Source organism: Strigops habroptila, chromosome 10 (genome assembly GCF_004027225.2).
Source record: "Strigops habroptila isolate Jane chromosome 10, bStrHab1.2.pri, whole genome shotgun sequence".
Classification (NCBI taxonomy): Eukaryota; Metazoa; Chordata; class Aves; order Psittaciformes; family Psittacidae; genus Strigops; species Strigops habroptila.
Window position 1 is genome coordinate 25,811,447 of NC_046359.1, and position 16,612 is coordinate 25,828,058.

The 16,612-nt window shown below is 34.3% G+C and overlaps 1 protein-coding gene across 4 annotated transcripts in view; it reads right to left on the reverse strand.

Annotated features, from left to right (window-relative positions):
- Positions 1–16,612, reverse strand: part of KIF6 (kinesin family member 6) — a 148,972-nt gene that overhangs the window by 52,790 nt on the left and 79,570 nt on the right. For all 4 annotated transcript variants that reach the window (XM_030500054.1, XM_030500053.1, XM_030500056.1 and 1 more), the window contains exon 14: positions 1,076–1,178. In XM_030500054.1, coding sequence (XP_030355914.1) covers positions 1,076–1,178 — 103 coding nt within the window. The remainder of the gene's footprint in view (positions 1–1,075; positions 1,179–16,612) is intronic.

Here is a 16,612-nt window from a genome sequence, read left to right on the forward strand (position 1 = left end):
CCTGTGGCTATGTTAGAGATCCACGCAGAAAGGTAACCAGTTCAGAAAAGTTAGATGTAACAAGATCTTGAATAAGTCACAAAGATGTGGAGATCATTTCTTGCCTCAATTTTACTGAGGTAAATGAGCATAAAACTCAGTGACCTTGAAAATAATGTGTTTTGTGCCCATTAAGTAGGAAAAATGTGTTAAGAAAACAGAAGAAAGCCGAATAAATTTCGAGAAGGAGAAAAACTCAGGACAGAAAAAAAAATGAAGTTAAAAAAACCCCCCAACCCACCAACTGTTAGAAGAAATTTTAGTTACAGTTGTAGATTGAGAGATCTGCTTTTGGCATATCCACTCTCAAAACCTTGTATTTCTCTTGCAGTATGAGGGGAGTTAACACTAGAAAAACTAACACTGAAAGAGTACTGTTATCCAACCAAATGGACAAGTGTTGGTGGTTTAATTTGCGAGATGTTTAAAATTTGCTTTATGAAAATTCATGTTTTCAATGTTTTGCCATTCTCACCATCTCACCTGGAAGATTTTGAAGTGTTTTGCCACCGTTTAAATAAATGTGGAGGTAGAAATTATTTCTGGTTTTGAGTGCAAAACTGACAGAGAGAAGCTGAAATCTCTTGGCAAACAAGTTAGGAACAACAGGCAAAAGCATATGTTAAACATCTTGTAGCTTACAGTCCAACTCAGTGCTAAAGCCAGTAAAGCATTTTTGACAATGGAAAGTGCAGTAATGGATTCGGTCACATGGATCTTACTTCCTCTAGATAATTCATGATCATGAATGCCATTACCACATTGCTTCAACATGATTATGCAGATAAGATGAATAAAACCAGAGGAAATAGGCACTAAGATTCCTCATGCCACTTTCATATTCTACCCAGACTTTTATTCTGCCACCACTCAGTGTCTTCTGAATATGAAATATTCCTAGTAAGAAAAGGTGAAATTTCTGTACCAGGTTCTCAATAGAAGCCTGGAATGTCTGGTGTAAAAATACGCATGCAGTCCTACCCAGACTTATACTCTCAGATGTTTGCCTCTAGCAGTATCTTGCTGTGACACTCACCTCTGTTTTAGAAGCTGTTTGTTGTCCTCAATGGTTACACTGTCAGCATGGTCCTGCTTGAAAACTTCAAAAGCTTCCTGACATTCAAGTGACATCTTTCCTCCTGCCCCAGGAAGAAAAAAAAAAAGGGAACTACTTCAGAACCATCAAAAGACAGACAATTTGTATTTATTTAACTCCTGTTTAGACAAATATAGCAAGTCATCCCAAGGGTCTTAAAGCACCCAGGTTACTTAGTTCAGTGTTCCACCACTAGGAAAGCATTTTTGGCAAAAGATTTCTCTTATCTGACAAATTCATTTCCTTTCATTTCACTTTTCTGAAGTCTGAATGTTTGAGCTGTGTAATTTCTCAAGACAACTTAAAATGTTGCTAAGTAAAACCAAACTTTGAAAATTTCAAATGTGAAATAGTGTAAGCTGGAAGTATTTTCACAACAGCAAACTGTAATTTGCTTCTTTATTTCTTTCATCCTCATTTCATATTGGCCTCTAAACATACCTTGAATAGTCTCAATATTCTTGGAAGAAAAAAAATCAGGCTTCTTTTAATTATGTATTAGTGAATGTTTTTCATGCCCTTTTAAGCGAAGTAGGTGTTCTACCTACAAAAAAGATTGGTTCCTTCCTTTTATATTTTCAACATGGTGTTTGTCTCCTTTTGTGCACCAGAAGGTCAAGACCTAATTGGCCTTCAAATCTTTTTAAGAATCACAACTGTAAAGTATTACAGTCTGTATTATTAATAATTCTGATTTCTAGATGATCTACAGATCCAAGTAAGAAATAATGCAACTGTATTATCATTAGCAAAAAAATTCAAAGGCTAAGGAGAATGAAAAATTACACCAGCATCTGTGTATCATGAATACGTATATGTCAATAACCAAGGAGAAAGGATGAGAATTGCACTTAAATAAATTACACTAATGAAGACAATCCAGGAGCAGAAAGGGGGATGAATCTCACACTCAAACATGCATGAAAAATAGCTGCATGTCTAATTCAACCTCATGGCTGCAACTTAAACTTCAAAATGATATTCCTTATATTGGAATTTTTTTCTCTCTCTTTTTTTTTTCCCCCCTCTAGATTCCTTTTTCTGTCCTACTCAGAATCCTTTATTCCTGCTTCACAGCTATTGAGACACCCAAATCCATTGTGCGCAAAAGCTATGAAGCTTCCTAGGAGTTCTGCTGTGCAAGAGGTTTCAACACGTTTTATGCCAATTATGCACAAAGCATATGCCAATTATTGAGAACACATTGCATATAATTATTACTGTGCTACCTGCTTTGCAATGTGGTGCAAATGGGGATGATATATTAACAAAACATACCTAAACAGGTTGGGATATGCAATACTGGGATACTATACCCTATTGGGGTCTAGCTCTGGAAGCTGTATTTTATAGTCACTCTAAATATGTTCTGCTGCCCCTTATCATATTTATATCCTAATACCAGGATTACTCCTCACTGACTTCAGTAAGATTTATGTGGTGTAAGATACTGTTTACAATGAAGGCTGGTAACAAAAACTACCACTCAGGGTTCAATAACCAGTAAAAGTTTAAAAATCTTTATTCAAAATACGGTAGAAAAAATTGCTCTCTGTTTCGGTCAAAAGAATCAGCACATCTGTTGATAATTTTAAAATTTTCAGTTGAAAATAGAACCACCAGGAATGTTTGAATGGCAAAGCATGCAGAAATGCTCCACCTTTTTTGAATAAGAAAATCAAAGAAAGATACAGTGCAGTCTTTATACTGCTCTGTGATCCAAAGGAGAAAAAAAAGATTTAAGAAAATATATTTTTCTGTGATGATGACCTGAGAATATAATGTTCATGCCTCATGCTTGCCTCAAAGAAAAACAGGCAGCTTCACAAGCAGAATTTTATAGCATATTCATCCCATCACAAGCACTAATTTTAATATGGAGCCTGAATTGACCCTCTAGAATTGTTTTTGTTTCAGAAAAAGTTTGTATTAAGTGCAGAAAGTCTGGATGAAAGTCATGGCTGAGCCTAAAATAAACAATTAAATGGCCTTACTCATATGTAACACTGCAATGTAAAGTATTTAACCCTTCTGGCAATATGCTGCCTTTGAGAGTAGAAGTGAAAACAGGAGATGTAAGTTTGGAAAACAAAACTGTTACAGTGATTATTGCTTCTGCCTGGCAGAAATGCATCAACCAAAATTAAAGGTAATCTGATAATCATTTTCCAGTGCTACACTAAGAGGCAGCAGATTTGTACAGCCAAACAAAGCACACAAAAATAGATGCCCAGAACTCTCAGGAAGGGGAAATTTTCTGGTTTATGCAGTCCATTTTAAGAAAATACAGAAATATAAGAAGCAGTAAACAATCACATTCTGAAAATAGTATCTAAGGAAAGGAGCTTAAAAAGGACTATTAAGATTGTATTTCAGCATAAGATGAGCATAAAACAGCTACTGGAGAACATTGCAGTCTGTGGGTAATGACAGAGATATTTAGGATTATTATAGAATACAGAAATATTAAAACTAGTAAAAGACTGCAAGAAAAATTGGAAACTTAATGGACTGGTTGTATTTTCCTTCTGCTCAGTAACGCAGATTATTTGTTCTCCATAGTTGATGTATCTTCAATCATGCCACTTACATTTCATAAACAATCTATAATTTTTATAGTAGTTTCACCTTCTTTCAAATGGCCTCCAAGTGCAAGATGTACTAGCATTATTGGCATGCTGTTTTTCTTGATCCCAATTCAAACAAATAAGCTGTATATTCTTTTAAAACAAGGTGCTATTGAATTTCTGTTTATTTCTGTAAATTGAAGCCTGTATATAGCAATACATACATGACATAAATAAAAGTAAAATTGAGAGAAGAAACCACTGATGATAACACATTTTTGGCAAGGTAGCTGAACAGTTAAGCTAAAACTGTTAGACTTGTAGAAAACAATTTCTTTTACAGGCCGAACAATTTCTCCTTTCCCTTCTTTAATACTGTGGCATAGTGTTACAAAATAAATATTTGAAAATTCTTATCTAAGGAAGAATTATCATATCCTACAGAATGAGAACCAGAAAACACATGTCATCAAGTCATTACAGTGTGAACTGAAATAACACTACCATAAAAATAATACAGATCACCGGCAAAAGGATAAGACCTTCTTACAACCACATTCATGAAAACTCAGTTGACAGGGTTGCAGTAAAAATTGATAAAATTTGTATCATCAAATTAATTTTAATTATACCTTTCCTATTAGGTGCAGATTAGCTTTAATATTAAAACACTCACAAATATGCCCAACTCACAAAGCAAAATATACAACAGACTCATAAATTACAGCAAATTCAAACAGCTGAAATTTTGGGAGAACTTGGCTTGATTTACATTCTGAATTAGAATGTTTAAGAATGTTCTGAACTAGAGCAACAAGATCAGAAATGACCAAGAAATAAAAAGCTTGATGTAGTATTGATAATACGCTAAACTCTTTAAATTGATGACAATTCAAAATACACTGAGTAAAAATGTAGTAAGGCTTTTGATATGGCCAATTACTTTTCGATGTGACATGAAATGATCAAAGCCACTTCAACAATCAGTTGTATGCGTACAGCAGGTAGAAGCCCACATATTGGCAAAGCCCTTGATGATTTAGATTAAATGATTAAATGTTTTAGATTATTAATGATAATAATTTAGATTATCATTATTATTATTTAGATTATTAATAATGACAATGATTTAGATCATTAATGATTAAATGATTTAGAGATCATTTATTCTATGCTGTTACATATACAAATGCTATTTCCAGCTATCCAAGGCAACAACTGTCTACTGCCTCACAAACTTTAATTAAGAAAATAAGTTAAAGGAACATGTAGGGTATAGTGTGGCACTGGGTGCTTAACTGCCAGCAGAGAAATTATAGGGCTAAATGCCATTTTTAAGTTAAATAGTATCCACTGAGATTACTCAAGGACTATATCTGAGTAGGTAGGAGCATGCAAGTATATAAACTTAGACCTTATTTTGTTGCCATAAGTGATCAAATATGGTTGTACATATTTAAATGACCATGCTGTTTTTCAAATGTATCCAACACCCACAAATTCTACTGCAGCTTGATTTAGTGCACAGTTTACAAATACTGGACCATTTTTAAGGACTTTATTGTAGGTTTTTTTATAAAGATTTCAAGAGTGCTCAAACTGTAAATGACACTCCCAGAACACTAAGTCTGGCCACCTTCTTCTTTTTTGGTTTGTTTGTTGAAAAAGGGTTTATTGCTCATAGGGAGAAGACCTCATGAAGTTTAATGTGTGAAACCCACAGAAAACATTCACATGCTCTTCAGTTAAGTCTGGAAAAATCTGTCAAACAATAGCATGAAATTGTTAGCTTCTCTGTCAGAAAGCAGAATCACAGTGCCTCCTCGCAACCCCACCTTGAAACCAGGTTTTGGTCCTGGCATGGGAGCTCCAAGGGGGTTCCAGCAGCCCTCATGCCAGAGGTTGCCAGTTTAAACTGCAAAAGGATTGGAAACAACTCTCCAGGAGAGAAGAATTAAGGTTGCAAGTTGAGCTGTTCTGAGGGAGGCACATTAAGACTGCTAACAAAAGCAAACTCTTGGGAACAGCTGTTCAGACCATGTGTTGTGATGAGAAAGGCATCTGTACACATATCTGCCCACATATCTGCTTTTCAGAAAATACATTTTCAAAATAAAAGACTTTGTGTTTCCATTCCTACCAAGTGCTCTATCAGACAAGAATTTTCAACATTCACTGAATGTTAATTTTGCCACTAAAATCAATAGGAGCAAAAAGTTCCCTTGGCTCAAGAACAGCTCTCATTCAAGTGAGGGTTGTCTGAAGAATTTCGCGAGAGTAGCTAGTGTGAATCGTGAATCTTCATGCTTACAAAGACTGTCATCAGGTCATTACAATGTGAACTGGAATAATAATTACCATAAAAATAATTCACTTTTTATAAAATATGAACAAAGGAACTGTGAACACTTCCAAATGAAACTAAATACAAATTATCTGTTAAGTCTTCGTAATAGAACTAAGGTATTAGAAATGTTTGCATGTAAGCATCATTTATATATCTTTACCAGGATTCCTCAAGATATCATAGTCATCTGTTCAGAATGGAAAAAAGTAGGTGTAACAGAGCTTGGGAATAGTGAATCAACAAAGAATAAATACCCAAAACCAGGAAAACAAACCAAAAACCGAGATAAAAGAAATAGTTCCCCACGGTAAAGCTCAGCTAAATTCTTCATGAAAAGCATGTGTATTACATATGGCTACCTTCATTAGACTGTAATTCAAAAATGGGAAAGACGTAAACCAAGGTTGCTCGTGGTAGCCCTGCAGTGTTGAGCTGTAAAATATAGTCTTTGGAAAGTTAAAAGCCTCAAAGGAAAACTAGAATATTCAGACTCAATAGACTAAATAAAACATTGATATAATTTAATTTCTCTGGCTCTGGAGTTTCTTTGTTTATTTTCAGGTAAGGAAGAGGGTAAAATGAACAGTTCCTTGGGATTATGAGCATGCTTACTGTAGTACTGAACACTGACCTAGGCAGGTCAGACTGCAAGGGAAAATTTCTACTGTGCAAACCATTGAGTTAATTTGTACATGGGCCATATACCTAGGCATCATTTTATTAATAAAAATAAATTTTTATTAATAAAATTAATTGACAAGACAAATTGACAAAATTAATTGACAAGGCAAACTATTCTATATATGCTGAAACAATTTGTAAACAGAAGAGAAATCACTGTTAAGTTAAACACTGTAAATGCCTAACAGCAAAGAACAAACTTGTACAGGAGTATGTCAGACACAAATCGAAGGCAAGTACCATTTCTATGGCAATGTATTTTGTTAGAGGATATGTGATATTGCTTCAAGATTACTAAAATAAAAGAACAAAAATGAAATGTTACATACAATGCCAACTTGTAAAAGCCATTCTTATAAAGGTCAACTGGCATGCTTCCAAAAAGAAAAACCCAACCAACTACTTACAAGAATTCCACTAGGAATATTTTTTTTTTTTACATTAATTAATATTCCTCTGCAGGAGTAGTAAGGCAAATATTGAATTGGTTCAATTGAATATTGAATTGGTTCAAAACCAAAAGTTAAATGAAGTATAAACTTAATTCAAAACAAGATGAAATTGGGTATTTTAAGATTGCCCACGGTGCAAAACAACAAAACTCCCAATGGGATATGATAGCTGAATTCCATTATGTTGACTTTCTTCAGTTTCATTATTTTAAGAAATCTCAGGTAACAATACAGGTAAGAAAAATATTTTGCATATTAACCCAGCTGTATGTTTTTAACAGCTATACTTTTGCAACAAAAGCCACTTGACCTTTAATGCCTAATGACAGTCTGAAATGCAAATTGAGGCTTCCTTACTGACATGTGGCAAGGCTGATACCAGACTGAACCTCAGAGTAATCTAAATGCAAAAGGATTGAAACTATTGAAATTTCTTTCCCTCATTTTCCTGTTCTGGAAAATTAGTATATCTCTTTGTCTCCCCGTCAAACATTGCAAAGCACAATGCTAGCGAGAACAAAAGAAAACTGTTTACACCAAATGAATATACCATCATCACCTTCCCCTGATAGAGTACCTATTTTCCTAGGATGTGTTAGACTCAGTTAAAAGGACCATTCTGGTCTGATTCTGGTTAGTTATGGGTTCTAATAATTTCTCATATTACACGACATGGCCTTAAGTTCTTGTAGAATATCTGTGCTAGCATGAATGATTTACAATGTACATACTTTTAAGTTACCTAGTTAAGCTTTAAAACTTTTCTTTACAGAACCAGGGGACAGCAGATTTTTCAAATTCAAAGTGAGAGCAGAGGAGCTGAGGGCACAGATTGAGGCTACTTAGCATAAACATAGGATTTGCAGATATCAGCAGTGAGGAACGAAGTAGTGTATGTATTGATATAACCAAGTTTTTTCTCATATTCTGATACTAATATTATTGCAGAAATATTTTACATTTCATGTATGACAGCTTGTATGTCTCAAAAGAGAAAAAAAAAACCAATTCATCTGCTATTTGCAACCATTTACTTCTTTAAAGCTGCCTGTGAGATCGTATTTGGTTGTATAATACACACACACATTGAAAGTCCTTAATTAGTAGGTACAAAGACAGAGCCTGAAATGAAGCATGGTAGGCTTGGCAGAAGGTCAGGAGGTGGATACAAAGGAAAATATGTCAAACCCGCAAGATGTTTAGGAGACCCACCCAACAGTGTTGCCACTTCTAAATAAATAAGAATCACTTTTGCTTATGCCAGAATCACAAATTTCAGATAACTTCTCATAAACCAGGACATATATCTTCTACTGCATTGTGCGGTTTATGTTAAACGCTGGATATTAGAAATAGTCTTTGCATTTCCCTCTCTTTGTAGGAGTTTAAATCTGTTCTCTTCAAGAGTTGATGAATTTGTAAAAATTTTACTAAATGTAAGAAAGTGCCAATACACTTGAGTCACCCATCAATTTTAAATTAGACTACTGTGCTTAAGACGAAGATCTCAATTAAGATTCAATAACAGAAAATTAAATGGATCTGTTTTGACATCCTTTATATATCTGCCGCATTGCAGTAGCAACATTTGCCACTTCTGTTTTAGATCTGAAAAAGGGCTTTTATGTTCAAAAACTTGTCTCCCTTTTTTAACTAGACCAAAACATTAAAAAAAAAGGATAAAATACTCTCAACAAAATTTGACTCATTTACATGTTCTATGCTGATTTGAATGATAGATATAGTATTTAAATTCTCCTTGTCTGTATATCTTTCTCGGTTTTAGAAAAATTACTCTGAATGGTGAGATTAAAGAATATTTTAAGAGCTTTACCAAATGACAACCTACATCAACAGAATCATGACAGCTTGGACCAAATGCAAGTGAATTTTTTTAAGGACATCTGTAGAGAGCTGCATGTATTTTTGGTGCATGAAAAATTGTCTCCACTACCAATCTTGCCGGTAACACCATAAACCACAAAAGAGGCATATTTCATTTTCAGAGCAGTTTAGCAGAGGAAAAAGGACTTCTTATAAACATCAATCTGATTTTGGAAACTTACTATACTTTTAATTTCATATTACATTTTAGCTTTATTCTTTATTAAGATACTGAGTTTTTCTGAAGTAGAAGTCTGTATGCACTACATCTTAGGTAGACAAGGACAAAATGTCTGCAGTAGGTACACCATCAAATAATCTTAATTTCAGGCTATAAATTACAGGAGTTCAGGATTTTCTTTCCAGCAGGAACTCCAGAACCAAAAGAATAGGGTAGAGACCTGAGAGAAGAAACCATGAGATACGCTCCATGGTAAGCTCTCTCTTCTCACCAATCAACAACCTAGAATAACTACTTTTAAAATTTGCTATCTATTTACAATCATGATGAGTGAGCTTTACCAGTCCTCTTGCTTATTCCTTTTGGAAGATGAATGTTAGCAATTAAGAAATGAGTGGAACTTCTTTGTAAAAGAAGGAACTTTGATTCTTGCTCTGTTGAAGCTTCACTGGAGTTTGCCTCTGAGAATGAGCATGGTAACCTGTTGCGTACTGATATCCAGATTTTAAAAAGTAATTAAGCATGTTCTTCTTCATCAACAAATACACTAAATTTCAAGCACTCTGTTACTGAAGAAGCACTTTTCCCTTCCTGACCAAGTCATGTAACTGTTACATTACAGACAGCAACCCCTCTTTCTCGTGTCATTGCTGATGTTTTAAATAACAGTGGTCGAAGCAGTCAACGTATATTTACTGTACTCTAAATATACACACAAAATTGAGCCTTCAGGAGTTTTAACTAATCTTCTTAGAACTGAGGACTTCTGGGCATGTGATAAGCTCCAGAAGTTCAGCACAGTCAAAATGGGAGTCCTGTACACATACAACAGCAGTTTAGAGAACAATTGTCTAACTTTGCTCAGGTGCCTGCATGCACCTACCCTGACTCTAAGTTGTTGACTTCTCTATGGAATTAAACACATTATCCTTCTTGTGTTACATAAAGGGTGCATTTTAGTAAGCCTGAATAAGTTGGTAGTGTATGTAGAAAGAGAGCTGTTATTACCAATTCCTTTTATATATATATATGTATTTCATTTTTAACTGTAATGTTTTTCAAATAGGAGCCAGAGTAGAAAAGGAGATAACAATGGGACCTGGATTTATACATAAAAATAAATTGGCTAACTTCTTTCTTGAATTTTCACTTCAGCTTTTCAAAACTTTGCCAAATTGTTCTTACAAAACTTTAGCTACCATTTAGCTAACATTTCATCTCATTATTTTGCACTTTCCTCAGCTGATAAAGGTTTTTTTACTTCTTTTTAAAACTCTTTTGACCATATGTATTTTATCTTGAATGAAAAAAATCCCCACAACTATCTTGAAGGATTGAATTGTAACGGAAACACAAAAAAGGCAACACTGTAAAAAAAAAAAAGTAAAAAGAAAAAAGATTCTTAATGCTATAAGTTGGTTTTGTTTTGTTTTGTGTTTTCTTTTTTTACACCAGTTTTGCCAAAAGTGTTAAATATACTTTAGGTATGACAGTACTTTTTCTCTGGCAATTTCACAACAACAGAGATTAAAAATTGTCATTGTAAAGCCACAGGACATCTGCAGAAGGTTAACTGTGTTAAAAATATCTCAATGCCTTTTAAGAAGGAACTACTATTTAATGATAAGGAGCTTTTATGTTTTGAGCTTAGAGCCAAAAGAACGATGAGCATTCTAAAATTACTGGTCAATTATTTCCCAGGAGTGCAGGTGAAATCCCACCATGGATATTGGGCCACTGAAATTATTAAGATACCTTCTTTGAGGGCAGGTCCACTGCAGAGAATGAATTTTTCTGTCTTACCAAAGGGAGAATGAATATGCAGAGACAGCTAAGACCTTATAATTGCTGCTAAGTTGACCAAAACATCTGTTTTATTAGCATTATTTTCTGTCCTTAGAGAAAACATTAGAAAATAATCACATCAGGGTTTACAAACATCATTTTGAAACAAATACTAACATATACTAACTCCAAATTTAATCCCAGACACTTCACCATGGTAAAATTAATTTTTGATGAAGTTTCCATCTTAAATTGTCCCTAGAGGCAGGAAGTATCTTCTACCCTGTAGTTAAGGGTTGGTGTAGCCTATTTCAAAAATGGTAAATCCTGCTGCCATACCAATAAATATCTACATTCAGCAAAATAATCATTCCTTGTATTTATGTGCAACAACCATTCCCCATGAAATAAAAGCCAGAGAGCAATTTGATATTGCAGTGTGGTAAAATAAAGCTTAAGATTTGGCAACATCTGTTTGCTTACAATAATTCACAGAATGTTTGTTTTCCAGAAGCCTATCAATGCATCTTTAGCTATTTCTTGACCATTTCTCCTTTTGTCTTACTGGAGAATGACAATTTATAGAAATACATCTTTTATATTCCATGAGTCTGCGAAAGATTATAGTGGTTACAGATCACTTACTATTAGATGGATATCTACACTACACGATTACACATTTTTTGTCATCCTCAACACTGATGATGATAGAAAGTAAATTAACTTAGCAGCTTAATTCCCGATCCTGCAACTAAACATGCAGTGCATCTTTTCCCCCTCAAGTATGGTCACAGACATCAGAAACACAGCTGACGTGTATATGGATAAGCATGGAGATGCAAAAATCTTTCTCATTTCTGACAATGAAAAGTAAAAAAAAACCAAAAACCAAAAACCTCTAATATTAGAAGGCAACCTTCTTTATTTAAAATAAAAATTATTTTTATAAAACATGTATACAACTGCACAATAACATGCAATACATTTCACATTACCTAAAAATGTTCTCTGCAGAGTCTACTCCTACAATTTTACTGCCAGCTTTAGTTATTCTGAGTATAGTCTTGACAGTAGATAAAAAGAGAAGATTGTAATTATTCTTAAGAAGCCTAATACATGTCTATTGTATCAAAATAGAGAACAATAAAAGAAGTCAAGTAATCTGCGTTCTTCTGCATTTTACTTACTGTCTTTTGTTTCTGTGTTCAAAAAACATTCAGTTTAATCAAAACTGATGACACTCTTATCTCAGTGATATTAATGACAAAAGTGACTGCTCACAGAGGCAAGACTCCCCTATTGTCTCTCTGACTCATCATATGACAGAGGTTTTCTGGTGAAAATTCAGTGGTCTCTGTAGCTATATTAGGGAACTTGAGTTAAAAAAAATAATGATGTCGTGTAAAGTATTATTTGAGTGAAATTCCATTTCATATTGGCATAATTCCCACTGTGAAAAGCTACTTCTTTCAATTCCTTTTTAACAAAAATTTGTAACCAACTGAACTATATAATTAATACGCAGTAAAGGACCAAAAGATAACTTTTGCACCAATAACCTCTGTAGCTCTAAATCTGCTTATGTCAATACACAGAATTAAGAGTATTTTTGCCCCTTGAAATCTGTTGAAATAAGTGACCATAACTAGAAAAACAGCATAATTCTTCCTGAATGCCAAGTAAATGTTTATTTGATGGCTTTAAACTACTTGTTTTCCTGAAGATCAAAAATGAGACAATATATTATGGAAATTCCTTGTCATACAAGCTTACTTCAATATTAAAAGTGTTATATCTTAGAGCCATGAGCTCTTGTATTAGGCTTTAATTAATTAAATGAACCTCCTGAAAATCAAAAGTATGTCTGCCTAGAACTCTGACTTTTTCTTCTGCGATTCCCTTATGTAAAGCTGTTTTAACGCTCCTGATACAAAACTGAGACTTTCTTCTGTTTCCAAACAGTGGCCATTATTCAAACTGATGTCACTGACTCTCTGTACACTTGAAGATTAAAGGAAATTTCTGCAATATTTTGAATTATTTCTCCCCAGAGGTAAAGCTGGATATACATAGCACAAATAGAGGTGATCAAAGTGGGAAGGTATTGCAAAAGAAAGGATTCATAATAAAAAATACAATCATTTTAACACTCGGAACTTTCCCAGCTCAATCTGAATGCTTTACTCTGCTTTCCTTTAACTGAGCAAGTAGAGATGGCTTTGCATGAAATACATTTGTATGCAGCTTACTCAGTAAATATCAAATTTAATATAAAATTAACTATCAAATGAACTATAAATAAAAATGTTCATGCTTGCTTGCATAGCATTTTAAGTAGCCAACATACCTTAGATTTTCAACAAAGCTTCCCAAACAACTTAGCTATCAATAAAGAGAAGTTTCAATAACTGTGTTGTAACAGTTATGCTGACTGAAAATGAAGAGTCAAGACTTCCAAGGTTTTATATTGTTTTCTGCTTCTAATTTATTGTCTTAGTTTCACAAATCATTTCATCTGCTCTTCAATGTTAGAAAAAACAAGACTTTGCACTTAGAGATGGCTTTTGAACATGAAGTCTCAAAGTGATCAAGAAAGATAAGCCACTCTAATTTATTTTACAGTTGAGGAAACTGGTTCAGAGAGATGAGGTCACTTGTATAAGTTCACAAACTTAGTAAATAATAAAGACTGAAATAAAAAACAGATGCCCAGCATCTCAGTCTGGGATATTATTCAGTGCAACATATTGCCTCTATAACGCAATGGAAAGCTGAATTTTTTCATTTATAATGAAGTCCACACAGCAGTAGAAACATGCAAACAGTAGTGAATATAAAGGAAAAATAGGAAAAACAAAAAAACAAGATTCCAAGACAGCTAACCACCTCAGTCTAATATACTTCATCACAAGTATTCATTGAAAAATCAGAAACACACAAAGGCAAATGCTAACAGAAGCTCATACGTTATACAGGAAATATTTTTACCCAAAAGAAGTTTCATTTCTTTAGGAATAAGAAGACTAGCAGAAGTAGTCAGTGAGCACAAGTGAAAATGAGACAACTGTTCCTCTGAGCATGTAAAAGTGAACACTCCAACCCCAAAACATAGGTGATTGCATAAAGAATAAAATATCGAAAGATGTATCAAAAATAAAAAAGGCAAAGCTTCCATCCCAAAACAAATTTACAGCAGCTGCCATTTATGACATAGCAAGCACAGCCTTTGCCATTTTGGAAAGGTATATAAAATGTTTGCTACATTTTCCTCTAACTACTTACTTTTCTCTCTAAACTTCAGGATTTTGCAATATAATTTATAAGAAAACTAAATTTTTCAAGATTACTATCTGATGCATCACAGTATGGCTCCTTGTTGCTACATTTTTCAACATACTGTTTTCCCTATTAGCAATTCTCAAATAGCCCCTCATTTGCAATAACCCTACTAAAAAACATTTGATACAAAACAGCTTTTGAACTACTGCTTTTCAATCATCTGAAAAAGATCTATGAGCTGACCCTAAGATTAAGAGCATGGGAAGGTGAAGGCTGTGATTATGTTATAGGCAATAGCATGAAAAATAGCACCTGACCAGCAGAATATGTTTAATGTTACATCAACTCATGTCTCCTTTTTAACTAAAAATTATACCTGACAACATTTATTCTCTTTCAATTTTTGGGGGGTTTTAATGGCGTCTATAACCCGTGTGGGTTACACATTCTCCTGTTATCTCAACTACTTTATGGCTGCCTTGCCAAGAAACACTAAATGCTGTCTTGTTTTTCCCTGACACAAAATGGACCACTGCGAAATGGACCCTAGCAAAGATAATAGTTTCAGTGATTAATGCGTAGTTATGCTCAACAGATTATTAATATTAATTTTATTATATAAAGAAACTATCAATTTGGAAAAAAAAATGACAGTTGTGACTATATCTAGAAAAAATGGAGTTTGATATTTTGGGCAGACTTCAGAGGCTTTTAGGGGTGATCCTTCCTCTACTGCTTAACATCCCTCTTTACACTTTCTTTCCTGAAGTCCAGATTTTGCAAAAAAGCAGATTCCAGGAAATGAAGTTACTTGTTTGGATACAACTGCCAAAGCCACTTCCTGTACGCTCTTGGCAGAAATGCTTGGGTAAAAAAAGCCTTATGACATTTTTCAATCCAACCAAGATGGGCATTCCATTCAGCCACACAAAAACTCAATTTAGCCCCAGAACTGTATGCCTGTGTTATATATTTGACTACTCAAAGTATTACAGTCCAGTAATAATAAATGCAATTTTACATTTGTCAGGAAAAATAGCATCAAACAGGTTCCAAACAACTAACGCACTGACTACTTCATCCATGACCTGATATTATTCCATTTTTTGTATTTTGCTATTTTTCCTCTCTTCCCCCTGTACTGTCTAGCACGTGAATGCACTGTAAAGAGTAACTTCTGAAAAGTCTGCAAAGAGACCATTGATTGGAACATGGAATAACATAGTTATTGTTATATTTGGCATTGATAATGTTTATCCCTCACTCAGTAGAAGATAGAAAAGGAAAATTTTATGAGATAGCATCTATAGCGTACACACGGGCTGCTGTAACAGAAAAGCATCAAATACACCATATTCATCAGATGAACTGAACAGGCTGTCAATGACTGAATTATATTTTTTGGACTTTGTTTCACTAGGCCTTGCTCTGCATAATCTCTATCATGACAAATTTAGGCCTCTGACTGTAAAAATACAATTTTTCTAAACCAAGTGATTAAAAGTACATATAAAGGAAAAGGTAATCTGCTATTAATCTGGTTGCTTTGACTCCAGACCAACCTCTTTATCTTTAAAACTAAAGAATTTGCCTAAGGTATCGCAGTTAGATAAGCAGCATTTTAAAATTTTAACTCTTCTTCCTACAGCCCTCCTAATTTAATGAAGCTCCATTAAACCTAAACCATGCCCCAGCTCAGGCCCCTGTCTTTGAGCCTTTGGTTCTTTTTGGGGGTAACAGGCAAATTAAGGGAGACAAGCAGTCCCTTCCCACGTACTGTTTTTGTTTTACTATACGTGTCATTTCAAAACACGTATTACCATACTTTCTCTCTAGCCATTTTCCATCCAGTAATTTTCTTGGGTTCACTTTTCATTCCCTAGTATCTTGCTTCACTTTAGCCTACAGTCTCTACCCAGCTTCATCCAGAATACATCCTAAGCCATAAGTTTCTTTGTCCTTTTCCACCCTAGCTATTAAAAATAACTCAAATCCACTCCTGTCCTTGCCTTTTTAACACTTACAAATCTATTTTCTCCTTCCATAGTCTAGACAGTCGACTGTGAGGCACCAAAACTATTGTAATATCAATTGTAATATCAATTGCTGTCACTGTGTATTCCTGCTAGTTTCCTGGCAGCCACAGTATTTTCACAAGAAAGACAAAAAGTAATATTCGGAAACACATTTGCTATTTGTAACCAGCACATGGTCTCTTAATGTATTCCACCAAACATCAGATTCCTGACATTTGAATAAAAGAAGCCCAGAAACATTGTGAGAGAGAAAATAAAAAGCCTA